The 22,775-nt window shown below is 39.4% G+C and overlaps 3 protein-coding genes across 4 annotated transcripts in view; 2 read left to right on the top strand and 1 right to left on the bottom strand.

The window, feature by feature from the left end:
- Positions 1-390: 390 nt before the first annotated feature.
- Positions 391-6,317, bottom strand: nudt18 (nudix (nucleoside diphosphate linked moiety X)-type motif 18). Its single transcript, XM_050050703.1, has 7 exons — positions 6,223-6,317; positions 3,982-4,154; positions 3,764-3,874; positions 3,580-3,682; positions 3,157-3,280; positions 2,769-2,893; positions 391-1,422 (listed from the first exon to the last, which is right to left on the bottom strand). Exons 2-7 carry the CDS (start codon positions 4,150-4,152, stop codon positions 1,040-1,042), a joined length of 1,017 nt encoding a protein of 338 aa, XP_049906660.1. The 5' UTR covers positions 4,153-4,154; positions 6,223-6,317; the 3' UTR covers positions 391-1,039.
- Positions 6,318-7,541: 1,224 nt separating this feature from the next.
- Positions 7,542-9,474, top strand: sdhaf1 (succinate dehydrogenase complex assembly factor 1). 2 transcript variants are annotated; one of them, XM_050050709.1, is made up of 2 exons: positions 7,542-7,721; positions 8,590-9,474. In XM_050050709.1, exon 2 carries the CDS (start codon positions 8,948-8,950, stop codon positions 9,194-9,196), a length of 249 nt encoding a protein of 82 aa, XP_049906666.1. In that variant the 5' UTR covers positions 7,542-7,721; positions 8,590-8,947; the 3' UTR covers positions 9,197-9,474. The 2 variants fall into 2 exon arrangements, with proteins under 2 accessions (XP_049906666.1, XP_049906667.1); XM_050050710.1 differs by having other exon boundaries at positions 7,542-7,736.
- An 8,337-nt stretch (positions 9,475-17,811) lies between these two features.
- Positions 17,812-22,775, top strand: part of ercc6l (excision repair cross-complementation group 6-like) — a 26,067-nt gene continuing 21,103 nt past the window's right edge. The window contains exon 1 of the mRNA XM_050050711.1: positions 17,812-17,990. Within this exon, the coding sequence (XP_049906668.1) occupies positions 17,935-17,990 (56 nt within the window). The 5' untranslated portion in view covers positions 17,812-17,934. The remainder of the gene's footprint in view (positions 17,991-22,775) is intronic.

Raw genomic sequence — 22,775 nt, 5'->3', positions numbered from 1 at the left:
TTTAATGTGTGTTTAATGTGTTTACTGTGTATTTAATGTGTTTGTGTGTTTACTGTGTATTTAATGTGTGTTTAATGTGTGTTTAATGTGTTTACTGTGTATTTAATGTGTTTGTGTGTTTACTGTGTATTTAATGTGTGTTTAATGTGTGTTTAATGTGTTTACTGTGTATTTAATGTGTTTGTGTGTTTTGAATCAACTAAACTTTACAGCACTTCACAGAAACTCCGCCGCCAACTTGTGTTTTGGAGGTGTAACTGCAGAGTGACAGACACACCACTGCACAATGCTCACAACAGCGTAGGCCACGTGTGTAGCGTCTGCATAGAGCTGACACAACTATAAATCAGCCTTAACACACTTTAGGTTTTTATCTCAGCAGTCAGAAAAATAGTGACATCAGAACATTTCAGCCGTACGTTCATTCATTTATTGTCATTGTACAACACAGAGCTGTGAAACAAAATGTAGCTGTCGTCTCTTTATGCTACACAAGATAAACAAACAGTGGTGCGTCCCTGTCGTGCATTTTTTTAAATTCCCATCAGGAGGAATGTAACCAGCAGCAACAAAAACATACAGTACAGCTTAAATTAAACATTTATGTGTAAATCTGCAGATCATCTGTTTTATTCTGAGTGACTGAAAATAATCCAATATTATTCAACTGAACATGATATCATAACACATCTAAAACCGATAAGCATCTGTGTTGGGTGGCTCTGGGTGCAGAGTCCTCCACACTGACCGTATTTTTTAAGTTATATATTATTTAAAATATAATATAATGTTAAATACCTTCATTTTATTTCTTAGTAAAGAGAGAATAAATGTATTTCCCAAAATATTTAGGTCTTAATTGAAAGTGTTCCTTTACGTATTTAGACTCTTTCTTATAAAATCTGACATAAATATCAATATTTTATTGCTCTGTGCACATTTAAACTCTACCCTCCACCTGACACATAAAATAAGACATGTTCTTTCAGAATAAGAGCGTGTTCTTTTCACAATAATAGTCCTGTAGGTCTGTGTTTGGTCAGTACAGGCTGTGAACGGGTAAGATGGACGTGTTTTTGGTCTTCTCCAGCAGTTTCTCTCTCAGCGTTTGTTTCTGGATTTTGTGCCAGACGTATCGCGGGTTTTCTACGGGCGGAGGCAGTCCCGTCCCCGTCCACTCCACTTTCTCTCCATCCTCGTTGCGCTGGACGCGGTCGGGCACCAACGCCACCAGCGTGTTGAAGCACACGCCGTCTGTTTTCCCGTGCTGCCGGCCATTGTGCTGCAGGCTGAAGACACCCAGCGTGTTGACGTCTTGGTCATAGTACGCTGACGGCATGGCTTCCTGCACCACCATGTTGGTCGCCCAGGTCACCGCGTGGGTCTTCACCGCCGCCGCCGTGGGGAGGTGGAGCACCGGGGCTGCAGGACGGAGAGGGGGAGGGGAGGTTAGTTCACAAAGCTTCAGATGATAAAACACAGATGAGTTTGCTGTTCATGTTGTTGTAGTCTTCTCCAAAGCAACAGTCGCAGAGACTCATGGGTAATGTAGTACAGGACAAAATAACTGAATTGTCTGGAGAGTAAGTGAAAAACTTCTGATACAACTTTATAGTTTGGGAACTGATTATAATACTTTTTATAATACTTTACTTTGAGTAATATAATTATGTTTTTTATTGGACAAAAGAAGTTCTTTAAATGACGTCTGACTAGCCAACCGACTTCCCTTCAGTGCTGACAAGGGTTAGAGAGCTTGTTTTTGCTCTTTGCACCCAGGCTGCCATACCATGCAAATGCTGTACCAGGTAAATGATGAAATGCTTTAAACCAGGCCTCTGTGTGCTGTTTCAAGTATATGTTGGCTAACACAGAAGCTCTTCAGCTTCCTTATTAAAAACAGGCACTCACTGACTCTCTTAAAAATGCTCTCTGAGTTTCCATTTTAGGTTATTATCTGATCAGTAATTGTGCCCAAGTTTGTATTGTAAGTTCTTTTGTTTCAGTCACATTCATCTCCAGTTATCTCACCTGACACCAGTCCTGAAGAACAGTGACCTGGCTAAAGTAACCTGTTCATACATCACACTGTCCTCCAGGAGAAGACCAACAACAGTCTTGTCATCTGCATATTTAAACAGCTTGACATCACTGCTGTGGGCGGTCATTTCATTTTTATTAATGGAGAGCAGCAGTGGTGACAGCACAGAGCCCTGCGGTGCCCCATGATTTAAAACAAGCTCATCACAGTGGGTGTCACAGGCGTCAGAAATGTCAGAGTTTGGATCATTTGATGAAGAATGATTACATTTTTTTCTCCAAATGTCAGACAGCGACTGTGTTTTGAGAAATGTGCTGTCAAGTGTTACACGAACACTAAACTAAAAAGCCCAGATGAGTTGTTTAGTGCTTTATTTGTAATTTCTCTGAGGAAAGTGAGATAGAAGCAGCAGATATTTGGTTTAAAGACTGTTGACAGTGAGTAAAAACAGCTTTTATGAATAATTAGGGAACAGTAGAGCGACAGACAAACAGCTAATAAACGTAGAAATCTTAAGACCAAAAGAAAAACTGTAAGGAAACTGGGAGAAAGGACTGAATACACGACACAAAATGGCTTCTAAAATTGAGCTGCAAATAAATCCACCAACAGGAGAAGATTTCTTCTGCCAACAAAGATTTAAGTGGAAACAAAGAAACTTGACTTGGAGACACTTATCGAGCAGCAGGTCGGTTAATTAGTCTTCAGATTTTTATCTGATGGTTACCTTTAATGAGCAGAACCCAGATCTGCTCCTCGGCGTCAGTGAAGACCAGGACGAGTCTCTGCAGCACGTGACGGCAGCTCAGGTCCACAGGTAGCGTGAGGGGATGCCAGGGATCCTGACGGTACCTGAAAGCATCACAGCAGCCACAGTGAGTGTTTGTACTCAGCTTCATCCACTGTCACACTGTTTGTGTCTAAACTCAGACCAGGAGGAGGAGGAGGATGATGATGATGATGATGATGATGATTAAAGCAGTGTGGGATTTTTTTTCTCGCTAAATTACTCGAATAAACTTTGATCTACAGAACCACAAACATAACTTGATGTGTTTAGTGTTTCAGTTTCAGCTGTTCAGCTTCACACAAAGACTCAGAGTTTAATGTCCTACTTGAGTCCACATTCGATGAGACGGAGGATGTCTCGTCCTCTCAGATGGAGGACGGACTGTCTGTCCCACCAGGACGCCTGAAGAGACTCCTGATCTGCTGCTGACAGACTCTTCAGACTCCCACCTGACACACAGAGACATACACACACACACAGAGACACACAGAGACACAGAGACGAGGACAGTCCTTCATTATATGTCTCAAGAACACCTTCACCTGTAGCTGCGTCCCAAAGCCGCTGTCATCACTGTGTCTTTATGTTAAAACTAAATCTAACGTCAGACAGCAAACTGTCTCTGTTGCTTTCATCTGAATATATTTATCAGTGTTTAGTGAAATGTGATCAGTGACTGCAACTAATCAATACCTTTATTATCAGTAAATACAGAGGTATGAACATGTGAGTGTTTGTGACCTCTGACCTGTGACCTTGGCGAGGAAGATGAAGCGGATCCACTGAGGTCCCTGCTCCTGGATCAGCAGCAAGGTGATTGGCTCGCAGTCAAACCCCGCCTCCTCCTTCACCTGCGGACAAACAGGGCGGTAACCATGGTAACCGGGAGACAGGTGTGTGTGTGTGTGTGCGTGTGTGTGTGTGAGTCTCACCTCTCTCTTCAGCGCCTCCTCCAGGCTCTCCCCCACCTCCACCCTCCCTGCAGGCAGGTACCACTGCTTATAACAGTCCTGCTTCGCCTCCTGCACCATCAGCACCTCCTCCTGATGGACCACACACACACACACACACACACACACACACACACATATATTATGCTGACCCAACATTAACTGATTAAATCTTTGATCAGGTAATAACGAGCTGTGACCTTGTCGTTGAAGATGACAGCGCAGACGATGTAGGTGACGTTCTTCCTCAGAGTAGCCGGTTTGCTCTGCTCCAGGCCCACGTCACAGCCGGTGACCTCTGACCCCTGACCACTCAGCAGCCGCTCCACCTGCTCCTCCACCTGACGCCACTCCTCTGCCGCCACCTCCATGTCTGCAGGTACACACACACACACACACACACACACACACACAAAGGAAAATAAATACATCATGTTTCATCACAAACTGAAGCAATAAAAATGAACATGTGACATATTTAAATTAGAGTATGTGTAGCTATTAGAATAAAGTCACAACACTATTTTTAAATGTATAACTAATTAACATTTGAGCTTCATCACCATTTAACAACCCAGTGTTGCACAATAGAAATGCAGCTGCAGCGCCCTCCATGTGACACACAAGTCATGTGCAAACAAATATTTAATATATTAAAATTAGAACTGAATCGAAACAATCAAACAGAACACGACCGGAAGAAATAAAAACTGATTTTCAGTTGTCTGCACTCTGACTTTACTGAAACTTACCAAATGTCTCATTTTTATTTCATTTAGTCTCGTTTTAAATTCTATTCCTTCCTGTTTTATTAGATTTTAATTTTCTATTTTGCTTATTTTTATTTTTATTTAACCAGGACGTCCCGCTGAGATTGTAGTTCTCTTTTACAACAGAGACCTGTCTGAGGCAGCAGCCAATCAGAACACATTAAAATCTTCAAAATTAAAATTTTGAAGATTGTTTCATGTTCCAGAGGAGGAAATGTTCAAACCTGGGGTTCATCAAAAAGCACCTGCAGGAGCGTCACTGGAAACTACCAGAGCTGACACATAGCTGGGTTCAGAGGTCGGCCGGAAGTTTGTCCAGTATCGGTTTATAAGATAAGATAAGATAAGATAAGATAAGCTACACCTTTATTGATCCCACAATTGAGAAATTCCAGTATATATAGATACATACATATAGACACATATGCATATATATATATATATATATATATATATACATATATACATACTTATAGATACAAACATACCAGTGCAGCTGTCTGTGAGTGGACGATGACGTCTAACACAGCAAATCATAAAGATGCAGTGATGAGTCAGAGACTTTGTGTTTGTTATGAAAGGTAGAGATTCATGGTTCACTGAATCAAGGCTACGTGAGATGGAGGAGGCTGCGTGCATATATTATATGTGTCACATGTTTTGTTTGCAACATTTAATTCATTTGTGTTCATGATTTTTGTTCTTTTTTTATATTCAGATATAAAGATGGATATAAACATATGAACTGTTATACAGCACTGCAATAAAACAACAGCACATACCCATGTATGCATGTACAGCTGCACACATACACACATAATGTTTTTTAGCATAAAGTTTGATGTAAAACGCTCTGTAAGTATGAAAGCTGCAATACAATTAAAGTTTATTATTATTATTATTATATTAAATACCTGACAGTACTTTATTACATTGATGCAACAATTATCTGAAACTCAAACACTGCTCACATTAATAGTTTTCCTTAAACAACATTATGATTATCATTATTGAGCAATATTAAGAGAGACAGATGCCGTGATGTGAACAGTTGTATGAAAAAGCAGTTTAACATTTTATCTTGTCTCACAGTGAATATCATGATATTACCAAACTGTAAGTTAATGTCCAGCTGCTGATCAGAGTCATTTAGTAATAAACAGATGTTACTGCTCATTAGTTTAAACTTCTGCTTATTATTAAATCAGTTTTCCTAAAGTCAGTGTTCCTTCACTGCTTCACATCAGTCTCCAGTTACATCAAATGGTAAAAAATATATTTAATATTTTACCTGGTCCCTTACAAATAAAATACAATAGTACATTTGGCTTCATGTGATGTGATGTGACAAGGTGTGCTCACCTCTCAGCTGTTTATTTTGTTTTAACCACTCATTTAATCATAAAAGAAACATAAAAGATCTGATGATAAATAAATACTTCATTTATTATTTTAGTGAATAACTGTGCTGCTGTCAGAGCTGAACAAGCAGAGTAAGAAATGTCTAATAAGCTAAATCGTTAGCTTCTGTCTGACAGTGACTGTGACAGAATTTAACGTTAACTTTTAATGTCGTCATAAAAATCAGTTTTTCCACTTTTATCAAACTTCCGACCGGAAACGAGATTCATATAAAACACTCTAAATATTGATATAAATAAAATCACGAACCTTCGTGTTGTTACCGACGCTGCTCACTGAGCTCACTGCTGCTGCTCTGTTGTGACATTTGACTCCTGAGAGCTAAACCGGAAATACACATACTCTTCCGGGTTGAAGTTCTCAAAATAAAAGGCGATGGCGTATATTTAGGTAATTCCACATTTGGTGTATTTAGATCCTCTACTGAATTAAAAGTACCATCATTAAACAGTAAAAAATATCATGTTGCAGTTAAAGTTTAATCTGTAAAATGTGGTTAAAGAATTAAAGTGACTGTTGTAATATTATATATGACGTCATCAGATAATTCCCACTCATTCATTAATGTTAAATTAGGATTTTACTGTTGTAGTCAGCTGAGCTGGAGATTATTTTAGACTGTTAACTAATGATTATTTTAATTCTGAATTAATATGCTTTTTATTTTCTCCATTATTTATTGATTGTTTGGTTTGAAAAAAAAAAGTAAAAATAGAAAGAAATGGTGTCACAATGAGCCACAGCCCAAAGTGACACCTTCACAATGTTTATTTATTCAACCTCAATATCATTATTAATACATTACAATTCTTATTTTTATTCATTATTTCTAATACGTTACAATTAATAACGTTATTAATAAGACATTACAGTTATTAACATTATTACAAATATATTATAATTATTAACATTATTCAAAGTAAAAGTTTGTGAAGCTGGAACCCTGAAATGTTTTATGACAAATGCTAAACCAATATTTTTCAAAAAAAAACAACAACCCTTAATTATCTTTATGTAAACGCACTTATTAATCTTTCAGCATTTTGTAACATAAAGCTGTCACATAAATATAGTGACATAATAATATAGTACAACATTAACCTCTCTAAGGTGAAGTGATGTAAGATTATTATTATTATCCACCTCTCATTATTATTATTATTATTATTATTGTTATTGTTATTTATCACTGTTTCTTGTATTTTTGTACATTATTTTGCATGCCTAGTTTTTAAATTTTAAGTTTTTTAAGTTTAAATTTTTGAAATTTTTATTCTGACTCTTTCCTCTTGACTGCTGTAACACTGGAATTTCTCAGTTGTGGGATCAATAAAGGTGTATCTTATCTTAAAAAAGAAAACACATGGCAATATGTGGCATTAAAACAAAATACTGTAGTTAAGTACAAGTGCTTACCTCCAGTACTCGAGTAAACTTAGGGTGCTTTGGTACTTACAATAACAGAAAAGAATATTTTCCAGTTAATAAACCTACCTTTTCAAAACCTTTGTATTTCATGCTCCCAGATGGGTATTTTATTGTGAAATCCGTCACCGGAAGTTGATATTTTTGTAGTCCTGCAGCGTCACAGTGTGTTGTAACGTGCAGTAAGGTCACACAGAGGCTGTTTACATCAGCTAACACAGCTAACAGTGTAATACAGGTTATATATATTTATAATTCGGTTTATTAACTAACCGGTGATTCATCGACGGAAACAGTTTGACCACCGGAAACGGGCTGAACCGGTGAGTTTGACACAGGTGAGCTGATCCGGTTCTGTTGCTGTTTTACCTCAGAGTTCAGCTCACAGTCACATCTCATGTGTTTCTCTTGGTTTTACTTCATTTAAACGTCTCTGACAGTTTTAACAGTTTTTAATTAACGTGGTTTATTTTCATGTGTTGTTGCGATGAGTCGAGGATCAGCACTGCTTCTGCTGCGGATTCATAAACTCATCTTGTGTCTGTGGTTTGGTCCCAAAGCTGTTCAACAGAACACACCCTGCAGTCCTTCAGTCTGTGGTTTGAGCCAGTGAAATATGCGATAGTTACCATTCAAGGGTTTGTGATCTCCTGTCAACATATTTAAAGTTTATCATTATATATTCAGTGGATCAAAGTAAATTCAGAGCTCGAAGTTTGGGGCCATTACGTCACAGCATCAGACAGAGAAGTGCATATCAGTGTATAAGTGCTTTTATATTTAATTTAGATTCTAAGTTTTCAAAGTTGAAAAGGCACTGATTTCATGGACTGACCCAACTACAGAAACCCTCTGTGCAACACCCTTATGTCAGTCCCACAGGTGTCGTAATTAAGGGAAAAAATAAAGGTGTTTTGTGCAACTGGCACCTGAAACAGAGAAGGGTTTTTCTTAAAGAATTACTCAAAGTGATTAACAAATGATCAAATTAGTTGTCGATTAATTTAAGAGTTGAAAACTAATCAATGAGTCGTTGCAGCACCAGCAGATAAAACTAAATGTAACGACAGAGTGAAGTGTCTGAGTTTATTGTTTGATGAAGATGAGGAGCTGATGAAGGTGTTTCTGCAGCCAAATCATGAACTGCAGCTGTGACATCATCTGAACTCAGTGTGTGTTTTACTCCGACAGTCAGACGTCAGATCGTGAGTCAGAAGACTTCTCAGCCAATCAGAGCTCAGCGTGCGGCCCCTCACCTGCAGAGAGCCAGAAAGAACCCACAGGAGACACAGAGGAGCATCGTGGTGCGTTCAGGGCCCTCAGTGTTCAGTGTGTAGCTCCAGCTTTACACTCATGACACGTTCAGGGTCCAACGTCCCGCTCAGTGTCTGCGTGTGATCAGTGATCCGACAGGACGCTCAGTGATGAACTCTGACCTTCACGTCACACAGTCTGTCAGAGACACTGCAGCTGAAGAGACTCCAGCGCTGCTGTCCAACGTGTCCTCCAGCTTCCTGTCGTCCCTGATCTGAGGTCTGTTTGAGTCCGGATGGCTCGGCACAGTAAGCTGCAGAAGCAGGTCCTGGCTCTGTACCGGCAGTTCCTGCAGGCCGGCCGGGACAAACCGGGCTTCATCCCTCGAATCCGTGACGAGTTCAGAGAGAACGCTCAGATCAAGAAGACGGACGTGATGCACATCGAGTATCTGTACCGGCGAGGACAGAGACAGCTGGAGCAGCTGAGGGACGTCAACACCAAGCAGCTGGGCTCCTTCTCCAAACCTGCTGACAAGAGCTGACCTCTGACCTCTGAGTGACCCCGACACAGACCTCTCAGTGACCTGGTTCACACCTCACTGTGATGCTGAGACGCTGCGTTCAAGTACAGTGGGGACATAACATGATGAAACACATGTTTTAGATGTTAAAAAGTGTGAAAATGTTCTCTGACTGTTTAGACTGAATAAACTTCTTTGACCTCACCTGATGATGATGATGATGATGATGATGATGATGATTAAAATAAACTCAGTGATAATAAAGATTCATGTTGCAGTAATGATCACAGAAACATAAACCATCAACGTGTTAATCCAAGTTACTCATGTTACAGTTACTGACTCAAAGTCCACAGAGCTGTTTGACAACTTACTGAACTGAAAGTTCACGCCTGGAAGGAAACTTGCAATCCAAAACTTTAAGATGAAGATTGAAGCACAGCTTGTGCTGATGCTCAGACTGAGTCTATAGATACATGCTTTAAATGACTACAGTATAAATGGTTAACGCAGACGCTTGTGACTCAGGTGGAATTAAATCAATACAACAAAAACAGCAGAAATCCACAAAATGTTTGGTAAACACAGGAACAGTGTTTTACTGTATCTGGTGATGCAGAAAGATTCAAATGATCTGAGTCATAACTGAGAAGATTATTTCATATTTAAGGCTCATCAACATATATGTGAGACGTCATGGAGTCTCTTTATAAATGACTCATTAGACCATCAAGTTAATGAATCATTTCTATGGATAATTCAGTTCCTGAGCTTGTTTAGTTTTTTTTTCTAACAAATGCTCATCTCAAGGCGATTGAATCAAACGCAACTGGACTTAGTTTTGTCTTAGAAGACGTTTCACCTCTTATCCATCAGCTTCATCAGTTCTGTCTGACTAGGCTGGAACTAGTCTTCTAAGACAAAACTAAGTCCAGTTGTGTTGGATTCAGTTGCCTTGAGATAACTATGACCTGGTTAAATGAGAATATCCACAGGCATCTAACAAATACTGATCACAGTACACACACTTAATCTGGTTTAAATTACCATTCATTAACATCCTCTCTATCTTGGGTCTGTATTAAGGCAGATGTCACGTTATTTATTACATGAATGTAAAAAGTTGTATTTTACAGCAAGAACAAGCTGGAATTGAACCCATGGCTGCTGTGCCAACAAATCTGCCTTCATACATGGCCCGCCTGCTGAACCCACTGAGCTACTGGGCAACTACAACACCATAACAACTCAAATACTCCCTGTAATATTTATTGTTTTGATATCGGCCTGTAGTTATAAAGTGGTTAAACTGAGCTCCAGCTGTTGCACTAAAATGCTGCTCATGTGTCAAAGCATCAATAATAATGTTCCAATAATAAGATAAATCATAATATAACTCTTCAGTGGATCATTCTGCACAGCAGATACTTTTACTGTGATACTCAGAGTACATTTTACTGTCAATACTGTTGTACTGAGAAGAGAAAAATGTTTCCTGTGGAGAATGTGTGTAGATGTTGAAATAAACCACGGCTTAAGAGAACTTTTAATCGGGTATTTTAACAGAGCAGTATAGTTACAGTTACTGCAGTATCCGAGTACTTCTTCCGGCACAGTTTTTAGTGTAGTAACATGTTTTAACCGCTGAGCGGCAGCAGCGAGTCTGACTCACAGACTGACACCAACGAAGAAGAAGCGCTGTAAACAGGAAGTGAGACATTTTCCAACCAGTCGACAGAAGAAATCTGTTTTTTCGGTGTATTTCTCTCAAAATATCGAGTTTAGCCTCAGTTAATAATCTCAGAGGAAGTTTGACGGGTCTGTTTTTATCGTAACTTCCGGCTTTGTGGTGTTTTTGTGTTTTATTGGTGAGTTTTTCGTCATGTCGGGTTCACTGACCTCAGGAGGAGAGATGAGCAACACTCAGTTAGTTCAGCAGGTGAGAAACAACATTAACTTTTATTATCTGAAATCAGTTTAAACATAACTGAATAAAATAAACAATAAGATGATTTACTAATGGTGACTGTAGAAGATTTAAACCAGGACTGACATCATGTGTTTAATGTGTATTTGAGCGATTTTAAAGCGTCGTGGCCAAAAAATAATGAATCTTTTATTGTGTCTTCAGATATGTGAAAGTGATGAATATGTAAGAGTGTTTCAAGGGTAAAACGTTTTTTAATATCAGTGAGGGAAAGAAACCGAAGAACATTTACTCAAGGTTGAGATACTTGTACTCTCCCACTGTATTTCCTCTTTATCTTGATTTGTATTTTTGCTGACTCCATTTTATACTGTATTTATTACTGTACTGCATTNATATTCTCAATTCAGCATACACTTAAGGCCAAAACACACCGGCGTCAAATGGCGCTTGTCAAAAAATACGGCCCTATTATTTTCAATGTACAGCTCCACACTGGCAGCCGTTAGACGCGCCGCCCCTCAGCACGTCAACTCTGTTGCTGTTGCCGTGTTTCGTGTGTTGCTGACCCCGCCCACAGCAGGACATAGTTTAGCTTCTGTGCTGGTCCTCCTGCCTGTTTCGTAATACACTTCAGTTAAGCACCACATACGACCCCAGTTCAAAAGATCCGAACTATCCCTTTAAGTGAACGCAGTACCTGAATATTTGCACAAAATGCCATTTAAAACATTGAAGGTTACATATTTTATTCAATAAAATGAACAACAACAGTTAGTGATTTGTGTTGAGCTGGTTCAGGATGAACTGCACCTGGGGACATCTTCACTTCATTTTTTCATTCATCCATTATGATAAATAACAACAGGTTTTATTACCTGTCATCTGTTTATTCCAACAAGATTTTCACATGTAACCTTTATTTGTAAATATTAACTGCAAAAGTTCAAATGAAAATTTGAAATACATTTTTTTATCTGTCAGGGGGATACAAATGCTTTTGAGAAGAGATATGTTTTGAGCCTAGATTTAAACGAGTCAGTGGAGGGGACAAATCTGATAGAAGGGGGGATGCTGTTCCAGAGTCTGGGGGCTGCAACCACAAAGGCACGGTCAACCCTGTGTTTAAAATTGGAGCGTTGTACCGTTAGGAGCCCCAGGTCAGCCGACTTGAGGGATCTGGAGGTAGTATAGGGGGTTAAAAGTTCTGTGAGGTAGGTGGGGGCCTAATTATAATCCAATAATATATTATTCTGAAAAGGTCCGTTCAGCATAATGAGCACTTTTACTTTTGTATTTTAAGTATATTTTGATTCTCATACTGATGTTATTTTAATCACAGGGTGTCCACAGGTCCTTATAAAGTCTTAAATTATGTTTCCTTAATATAAGTCCTTGAAAGTCTTCAGTTGGTTAAAAATTCAGAGTCGATGGGTCTTAAATATTTTTAGTCACATTACCGTGATGTCTCCAGCCTGACGGACCTGGTGACTGTTTACAATCATCGGACAGACTGAAGAGCTGCAGCAGTAATAAATAGCTTTTATGACAGTGATGAGATTTTGTTTTCTCTTTATGTTAAATACATTAAACTCAAACTCACGCAATTGTTGTCATAACTAACAGTAACTTGGTTATACCTGTAGACACCCTGTGATTAAGATTTTAGATGCAGGACTTTAACTTGTAACAGAGTATTTTTACACTGCAGTGTTTCTACTTTTCCTCGAGTCAAAGATCAGTGTACGTCTTCCACCATATGATGAATATCAGCCAGAAGAAATTAATAAAACAAAACTCAACTAATGTGGCTCAGCATGAATCTACTCTGAGGACAGAAAACCTGAAATCAAACACAGAGGCCGGGACTCACCTGGTACAGGTGTAACTATAGGTGAAGGCCCGGTCCTTCTCGTCATCACTCAGAGTAAAGTAAAGAGGGAGACAACAAACTCAGTGGGCTTTAAAACAGATTTGACCACAGATCCTGTAGAAACTGGCCGATCACAGGAGCTGGTGAGATGCAGGGTGTGTTAGATGGTGGAGGGTGCGTTAGATGGTGGACGGTGTGTTAGATGGTGGAGGGTGCGTTAGATGGTGGAGGGTGCGTTAGATGGTGGAGGGTGCGTTAGATGGTGGAGGGTGTGTTAGATGCTGAATGAGTGGAGCAGTCGGAGGTGTTGGAGGAGCTGAGGGTGGTTGTTAAAGAGCTAAAACATGAAACCACCATGATGATCCTTTTAAAATGTCTCCTCCCTCCTGTAGATGGTGCTGCTGCGCTGGCTGACCTCTCAGACTGACCAGGACAGGACGACTCTGGCAGCAGTGACGGGCGTCCAGGTCGGCAGGGAGCTGCTGAACCGCTTCACCGGACAGGACAAAGTGGACGCCTACAAGGTACCTGTGCGCCGCCTGCAGGGGATATGGGGGGATTACTTAACTGGGGCCAGTTAAGAGCCAGTGTCAGGGCCCCCACGGCCCTCACCCGCAAAATGTGACTCAAATAAACACACACTGACCATGAAGACACACAGAAGACCAGAAAGACACAAAATAACCATAAAAAGGTGCAAAACAACCAAAAAGAGGCAAAAAATGACGACAAAAGGCACAAAATAAATACAGAAAGGGGCCAAAAAACTGAAAAGAGACAAAACATCATGAAGTGAAACAAAATGACTTCAACAAAAAAGAGGCAAAATCACCACAAAGTCTGGCGCCATTTTTACACACAGACGGTGCTATAGAGCAGCAACAACGACCCTTCTTTGTGCTGCCTTTACATTTTTACACAGAACCAAACGACAGCAGCGTCATGCCGCTCCAGAATGTGATGTCAGACAGCATGATGACATCACAGAAGCAGAAGAGGTGTGAACAACACAACAGCATCGGCCTCTAGTGTGACATATAACATACGTGTCAGCAGCTCTTTATAAACAATAACAATGACATCACATGTCAATAACAATCATGTAGCGTCCCTGTTATATGGCGGCTGATCTCGTCCTCTGCTCGGAGGGTAAGAAACGAAAAAAAAAGAATGAATGAATGTTCTTCTTTGAGTTAGCCGCTAACTGCTGCTAGCTGCTCTATAAATCTCCTGTGGTGCATCGCACATGTAACACATTGTCGTACCATCACATTGTCCCGTCCTGCCAGCTGTCCCTTTTACACAGATGTTGATGCAGCGCTGTTACTACCTCAGCTTCCGGCCAACAGAACCACATCGTCTGCGACCCTGTTTCACATTTGTAGCCTTTATACAGAACGGCGAGGCGGCATAACTGCGCGATATTCCTGCCTCAAACAGGCAGTGTAAGAGGCACAACCTGTGGGGGATATTTTGGCTGGTGGAAGTGGATCAGTGTGGATAAACGGGAAAAAAAAAAAGGACAATGAACACTTTATTCTGGGTGGTAACGTGACATTGTAAATGGAATAATATCACCTGAAATCCTGTTGGTAACATGATATTACTTGATTACTGCTGAGATGTAATATATTCCTGTAACGCGTCACGCGTGCCATCGCCTTGAAGCTTCACAATAAAAGCTTCTGTAAACACACACGGCTCCTCTGTGGTGTTCTTTATGCTCTGATAACAGACTGATGACTGATGATGAACTGTGAACCGTGTGAAGACAAACTGTGATTCAGATGAGACGAAGCTGATTCTGGATCTTGTGGAAAGACACATTAACCTTCCTCCTCCTTCTCCTCCTCCTCCTCCTCCTCCTCCTTAAATTCAACAGATTTCCAGATAGAGTTCATTCTGCAAAGCTAACATATTCAGGTGTGGAAACACAGCTGCAGGTGAAGCAAAAAGAAAAGTACAGATCTCACACCTTTTTCTTCTTTGGTTGTATTTGGGTAATTTCCTGAAGTCAACAGTGAAGACAGGAAGGAGCTGCAGCAGACGGAGCGACCATGAGGCCACGAACTCTCATTTCCTTTGCATTCTGTTATTTCAGAAAGCTCTCACACACCGAGCAGCTCCAAATTCCTTTGCATTCTGTTATTTCAGAAAGCTCTCACACACCGAGCAGCTCCAAATTTGACAGACAGACGTGTGGGAACAACAGAAACAATAGTTCAGTAAAATAAAAATGTGCAAGAAATTAATTTAAATTCAAACGAATCAGTGTTTTAATGTAACAAAGTAACGACACTTCATTACAGTACTGAAGTATTTGTTTTATATTTCTGTCAACCTTCATCTCACACAGAAACATCGTACTTTTCAGTCATCAATAATCAAGTGGGAAAATGTTTATCGCAGCACAGTGACTTGGCAGCTTCAGTAAATGTGTACAATCAATACAGATCAATAAGTCACAGGTGGTGGACGACATGGATTATAACAAATACACAAAATATTTTTAGAGAGTAAAACATGTTTAAAGAAAGTGATTTGCCTCAAAGAATTTCTCTCCTCTGACCTCGTTTGTGTCCCTCTGTCCAGCTCCGATTCCTCTCAGAGGATTCTTCTTCAGCAGCTGCAGACAGGTGGTCACAGAGTCTGTGAATAAATATAGATAAATAATAAAATAAATAACTTATTTAGGAAACACTAATAACTCCTAAATAAGATGTGTCTCTTACTCTGATACATCTCCNTCAGAGGATTCTTCTTCAGCAGCTGCAGACAGGTGGTCACAGAGTCTGTGAATAAATATAGATAAATAATAAAATAAATAACTTATTTAGGAAACACTAATAACTCCTAAATAAGATGTGTCTCTTACTCTGATACATCTCCCCTCAGCATCTTCATTACTAACTACAAAATAGGGAAGGAGGGATGGACAGAGACGAATGAAGGACTGAGAGAGGGAGAATCTGGATTTTGTTCTTTCAATCCTTCCAGTTGTGGAACAAAACTTGTTTCTCTCTAAGTGTCATGTAGGCTCCTTTTTAGGCGTTAAATAGAAATAATTCTCAAAATTCTGACCACCTGCTTTAACATGTACTTTTACTTTAAATACTTGAGAACATTTAATATCATGAAATTACTTTTGATACTGAAGTACGGTAAATATCAGATACTTTTACTCCAGTATCTAACAGCTGACTAAAGCTTCTACTGAAGTCTGCTGAGGCATCTGTGGTTTTCAGGTGCTTCCTCCACCACTGACATGAAAGCGTGTTCGTTTGTAAAATCTTTCAGTCAACTTTATTTATGTTGCACATTTCAAATCTACTCAGTTACTTTCCACCACTCTTTTGCTTCCATGTTGAAAATGTCACAGTTCATTTGTCCACTCGGCTCATTAACAAACTTTTCTCTGTTTAAATGACAGTAAGTTTTGCAGCCTGCAGACGAGACCCGTCCAGACATGAGTCAACAGGACCTGGGTGTTTTCTGCTGCTGGTTTTGCTCTGGGGAATTTCCAGATTTCTTTTTTGCACATGCTTCACAGCCTGATGGCAGCTCCTGATCCTGACATGTGTAGCACACTTTATTACATTAGCAGGTGTTTCTGCTGACGTTTTGCTTTTACAAAGTTTCCCTTTTTTTGATCCTCCTCAGTTTACAGAAGTCGGGGACATAATATTACAAACACTTATAAACAACAGCAGCTTTACTGGGGGCTCAAACGTTGTGTTCCCCATGAACAGAACACAAACATTTATCAGTATTTATTTTATTCAATATAAATAAAATATGTTTGCAGATAAACAGGCCAACAAATTCTGTTCCTGTTTCTTCTCCTGCTGAGGACACTGAGGTCGTGTACTGGCCCATCAGGGGGGGTTAAAGGGTACAGATGACCCCGGCCCAATGATCTATGGTTGACCCTTAAATAGGATCAAGTAGCAGCTGACTTATAGTGCTGACAAAACACCTTATGTATTTATAATTGTTATCAATAAACACATTTAACTCATCATCTGATAGCCCACTCCTCTCACTTGTAAACAATGCTGCTGTCCCTGTTCTTATTGAACCATCTGATGGCCACATGTTCTTCATTTTGTTGACTGACTCTTCTTTTTCTTGAAGTATTAAAATCAAAAATCAAATTTCTGATTCAAAGTTTGTACTAAAATCTATTAAGTATCTTTTTAGCCTGCTCGAGGTCATTTTAGGTTTTAATGTATTGTGTGAGTTTATTGTGGCTCAAAAACAACTGTTACCATAAATGAATATTGTTCATCACATTATGAGCAAAATAAAAAAACAATTAAAAATCTGTGTATTCCGTTTGGGCCTGTTCATCAGATATATATTACAGAGAAAAATCCTATCAAAATCTAATAAAATTAATAAATCAAAAACATTTACAGATTTAAAACTCTCACTCATAACCTCAGTGATTTTTAAGTCCAGCTGCAGACCGTGGGAGACGTGCTGATATTATTTATATTTCTTTCGTTTAAACCAACACTTGCAACTTTCTTTTTTCCCAACTAACTGTGACGGAGTCTGGAACTTGAGGAACTTTCCAAACCTTGAATTCAGGGACATTCCCTGGAAAATATTAACATTAAGTTAAATGTCACCGTTTCAAGAGGAGAACAGCTTTCGATTTCCTGCCTGGATAAACACTGCTCATTGGCTGAGCTCCACTTTAACCCCGCCCAGTCTACGCTTATGTTTTCGGATTGGACAACCTTGCCGAAGCGTCACCGCAGCGTCCTCTCTGATTGGCTGTAAACATTTGGCGGGGGGAGAAGCTGCGGGTTCAAACACAGCATCATATGAAGTTGTGTCAGTGAACGTCTCATCAGTTGCGGGTGTTTGTGTCCGACTTTAAGGCTAGATAACCCGTTAATTTACCGGGGTTCGTTCCGTTGTTCGTGTCGGTGAATCGGGAACATTAACGGGATGGATGTCTCTCAGCGTCACGGAGGAGATGCGGAGATTTCAGAGAAACTGGAAAAGTGAGTAAAGCTAACGTTAATGTAGGAATGCTAACAGTTAGCATCAGTGCTAAAGGCTAGCCACGTTTAATGCTAATGGTAACAGATTGGTGACGTCAGAAGACAGCAGTGACTCTGAAAACGACAAAATAAATAACGTGACACACAGAGGATTAACACCACAGTTTATAAATACGTCATAACTGGATTGTCAACAGATTAGTGCATCAGAGCTGAGCTGCTTCTTCTTCTTCTCCGCTCACATTAATCACATGACGACCCCTCAGATTTCTGCAGGGACCTTCAGGAGCAGCCCAACATGCTGCTGTGACTCTGATGCTTCAGTGTTAACTGTTATCTCACCGGGCTGTGAGTCACCACAGGCTCCACAACATGATCACAATGCACGAGTTGCAATGTAATATTATTTCAGTTTTAAATGTTTTATTAATCTTTGTGAACATGTTTTATCTTTAAGATTTAATAAGATCTGTTTTATCTGATAAGATAAAGTTTTCAGTCTGTTCATCTCATTTCAATAATGTTTAATGCAACAAAATGTTTCCAGTGGAATGAAAAAGCTTTTGATTATATTCTTCTAGTCAGCTACCTAAAGTTTAATTTGTATTTATAATATTAATAATTTACATCTTTTTTCAGTATCGATACTTGGCATCCACATAACGATACGATTTTGGCACACAAAAAATTTCCCCACCCCAGATATGTAATAATGTCACACAGACTCAAAGATCAGTAACAGATAGTATTTCACTACACAACATGTTTTGTACTTTTGCCTTCACTACCTGGAGCTGAATACTTCTGTACTTTTACTGCACGTGTGTGAAGCTGAGAATACTTTAATAGTTTTGTGGTACTTTTACGACAAGACGCTCAGAGTACTGCTGTACTTTACTGCATGTATCTGTCAATACTTGTGTAGCTTTATTACACGAAGCTGAGAATGACTGAAATGTTAGCACAAGAAGCTGACAATACATTTATACTTTTACTGCATAATACGTCTGTGCTGTTACTGCTGATACTTTAACCGGCCCACATGAAGCCAGTAATGTATCTGTGCTTTTACATAAGTAGGATTTTGAGCGAAGGACTGGGAGTGTTTTTAGATTGTTGTATTGATCATTTCCTGTTAGTAAACAGGCAGCTGTAGTTTGGATGTGTGTTGGATGTGACGGTGTTTCTAACCCTGACTTTATGTCAACAGGTCTCTGTCCATCAGCACAGACGACAAGATGGAAGCTTACCACAGGTAACTCTAACAAATGATATAATACACCTTTTCTTGCAAAACAAAGATCATCAGTTTGCCTTCAATGTAGATATTTTTCCATATAATTTTACACATTGGTTATATTTTATTTTATTGCACCTCATGTGCCTTTTTATATTTGCTATTTCTCAGGGTTTTTAGTGGAGCCTCACAGTAAAAGCATTCCACACGTTTCTACTTTTCAAACCAAAGTGACAGTAAATATCGTGAATCTTGATTAACTTCTGTCACATTGTTAAAAATGTTCTTTCTTTTAAAGTACGTCTGGGTGGCTCACCTGGTGGTGCAGGCGTCCCATGTGCAGGGGCTGCATCCTTGGCACAGCAGCCGTAGGTTTAGTTTTGACCTGTGGCCTTTTGCTGCGTGTCGCCCCCCCCTCTCCCTCTTTCACGCTGCCACTGTCCTAAATACAGGCCAAAAGGTTTCATTGTCTGCACTGAGCTAGCTTCACATAGCCAGACCTATAATCCCCACACTTTGTTTAAGCACTGTGCGAGAAACACCAATAACTAGGGCGGGGTATCACCACTGATTTCCTGAATCAATTTGATTTTGATTCACAGCGTCCCGATTCGATGTCCAATTTGATTCGATATCAATTCGATCGAGGATATTTCAGTTCCAATACCAATTTTTGCTACAATGTGAAAGAGATTTTTAGAGAATTAATACTGTCACTTTTACAAGGAATTATTAAAAAAAAAAAGAATAAATTCAGAACAGGATTAAAACTAAATGTTGTTTCTAGAGCAGCAACTGTAAAATTAAAATGTCACAATATCTCACTGTAAACAAATCTTAAATGTCAATAAGCAGCCTTGACGTACAGACAGCAGGAGGAGTGGCTGCAGCGACATGATAATAAATTGCAACAAATAATTTAAATAATACTAAATAATTTTGTCAATAATTTCACACCGGGGACCGCTTACGAGATTGAGGGTGCTAAAGCTGCAGGCGTCGCCGGTGAAAAAGCATATATAAAAAAATCAATCTTGGATTTTATGAATCGATACTCAGTCATTCAAATGAAGATCGATTTGAATCGAATGAAGTGATTATTGTAACCTACCAATAATCAAATTATGTTAATCTTTTTTATCAGTAAAAGTCTCATCACTCAATCGACATACATGTTTTTATTTATTTATTTATTTTTTTGGTGGCATTTTCTTTTGCAGGGATTTAACCGTTTTAAAGTCAGGGATCACCTCCCCGAGCAAATTTTTCCTCCAGACTGTATTTTGCGAATGCACTGTCGCTGCACCCTTTGCTTAGTGCTGGCCAGGATGATTGTGATTGGTTTAAAACAATACAAACAACCCAGAGTGTTTTTTCTCTTAGTGCAAATTTTTAAGTTTTAAGTTATATACATATACAATTTGTATGAATGTCTACAAAAGTCTTGCAGTTGTTTTTTAAAATAGACACATACACGGTGACAAGCTATGTTAAAACAACTGACAAACTATAGCACACACACACTCACACACATGTATACAGAATAAATAAGTAGGGACACAAACAGCAACAATAAAAAAATAAAATAATAAATTAAAGGGGAAAAGATGAAAACCAAAATTTACATTGGCAGTACTATATGACAGCCAGCGATCAATCCGCTTATTATGGCATCCTGTATAATACATGTACTTTGTATACATCAGGTTTAAATGGGATTAATTGGCTGCAAAATTCTTCCCCAAATACATCCAACATACGAGGGAAACCCTTCCCCCAAGATATCTTATAAATGAACCTCAGATACATTGAAACCATTCTTGTTAGAGATGCACTACTATGAAGCCAGTGCTCGGTCTCTGGTGCTTTTCCATGTGAACGCTATAAATGTTTTGGCTTGTAGAACGCGCACATCTATGAAAATTTGCTCACTGGTGAACATCTGTCCAAAATTCCATAATTCTTTATAATGGGCTCAGCCAGACCTTTCTCCAGCGCTGGCTCAGCACTAAAACCAAGTGTGGAGAGACGTCTGGCCGTGTGAGACTACAGGCACAATAAAGGTTTACACAGGACAGTGGTCAGTGGAGGAAGCTCAATCAGCCTGATGTTATGTTAAATTAAAACAAAAAGTAATAATTTAGTGTGACATTAGTGGAGGTGCTCTTTATTTCAGGTGAGGCAGAAGGACTGGATCTGACAAGGTTTTTAAGAGACTGTGTCATGTCCCTTTTGATTCAACACAGGATGGCTACATGTTTTCTGTTTACATCTAAAGTGTCCTCTCACTGCAGCTGACTGGTGTAGTAACTCATTTTGACCAGCAGGTGTCGGGCTTCTTGTTGTGTATTTAAATGTATCTGCGTAAAGCCACATGCAGACTACAAGACTGTGCTGCTCACACCACAAAATGAGGTTTCACAACCTGCACAGCTGATCTCAGACCAGATGTTCTGAACACAAGACAATTATTCCACTTGGTGTTAATGTGATGCATTCTCCCTCAGACTTATTCTGTGTATGTTTCAAACAAAAATAGATTTTTAGAGGGAATGTTACGGCTGAGAAAAAAAATGAAAATACATTTTTAATCTACAGAAATATCAGTACATCAGATTTAGTGAGAGCACGACACGGTTTTCCAGAGACCAACAACTAGAACAATTAAAGTAATTAAAAGTTAACCTAAACTGATTCTTGGAAAGAAAAAAAATAAAGAAAACATCCTCAGGCTGATTGTGGAAGCAGAGTTTTGCTTTGAGTTTTTATAAACTTATTATAATATAAATCGTTAGTTGCGGCTCCAGTTTAGATGACTGCGTTGTCTCATTAATAACCCACTTTTTCTTTCTTTCAGATTCACTGCGTTGTCTCATTAATAACCCACTTTTTCTTTCTTTCAGATTCATACAGGATGGTAAAGATGTTGCCAGACAAGGGGACATAAAGAAAGCACTGAAGTTCTTCAAACTGGCTTATGACATTCACCAGAGTCAAAAACTTGAAAGCAGGATAAAAAAAATTGAAGATCTTCTTGCTCAGAATGACTTGGACGAAGAAGATGATGAAGAGTTTGTTGACGTTAACAACAGTGGTTTAATGCTTTACAAAGAGTTATATGACAAACTTTATAACTACCAGAGAAATGGAGTGGCCTTCTTGTACAGTCTGTACAGAGATGGTCGTAAAGGCGGGATCCTGGCAGATGACATGGGCCTCGGTAAAACCATCCAAGTGATATCCTTCCTCTCAGGCATGTACGACAACGAGTTGGCTAAACACACGCTGCTGATCATGCCAACTTCACTCATCACAAACTGGACTAAGGAGTTTGCCAAATGGACTCCCGGTATGAGGGTGAAGGAGTTTCATGGTGCCGGCAAAGAGAGGACCAGGAATCTGGAGAAAGTCCAGAGGAGAAGTGGTGTCATCATTACCACGTACACTATGCTTATCAGCAACTGGCAGCAGCTGTCATCGTACTGTGGCAAGGAGTTTGTTTGGGACTACATGATCCTGGATGAGGCACACAAAATAAAAACTACAAC

Source organism: Epinephelus moara, chromosome 8 (genome assembly GCF_006386435.1).
Source record: "Epinephelus moara isolate mb chromosome 8, YSFRI_EMoa_1.0, whole genome shotgun sequence".
NCBI lineage: Eukaryota > Metazoa > Chordata > Actinopteri > Perciformes > Serranidae > Epinephelus > Epinephelus moara.
The sequence above is the reverse complement of the archived record's forward strand: the minus strand, read 5'-3'. Positions and strand labels throughout refer to the sequence as shown.

Coding starts and splice junctions, on each gene's coding strand:
- nudt18 (XM_050050703.1), bottom strand. CDS start 4,152: ATGGAGGTGGCGGCAGAGGAGTGGCGTCAGGTGGAGGAGCAGGTGGAG. Junction 3,281..3,579: donor CTTCCTCGCCAAGGTCACAG/GTCAGAGGTCAC, acceptor TCTGTGTGTCAG/GTGGGAGTCTGAAGAGTCTG. Junction 1,423..2,768: donor CTGGGTTCTGCTCATTAAAG/GTAACCATCAGA, acceptor TCCGTCCTGCAG/CCCCGGTGCTCCACCTCCCC.
- sdhaf1 (XM_050050709.1), top strand. CDS start 8,948: ATGGCTCGGCACAGTAAGCTGCAGAAGCAGGTCCTGGCTCTGTACCGG.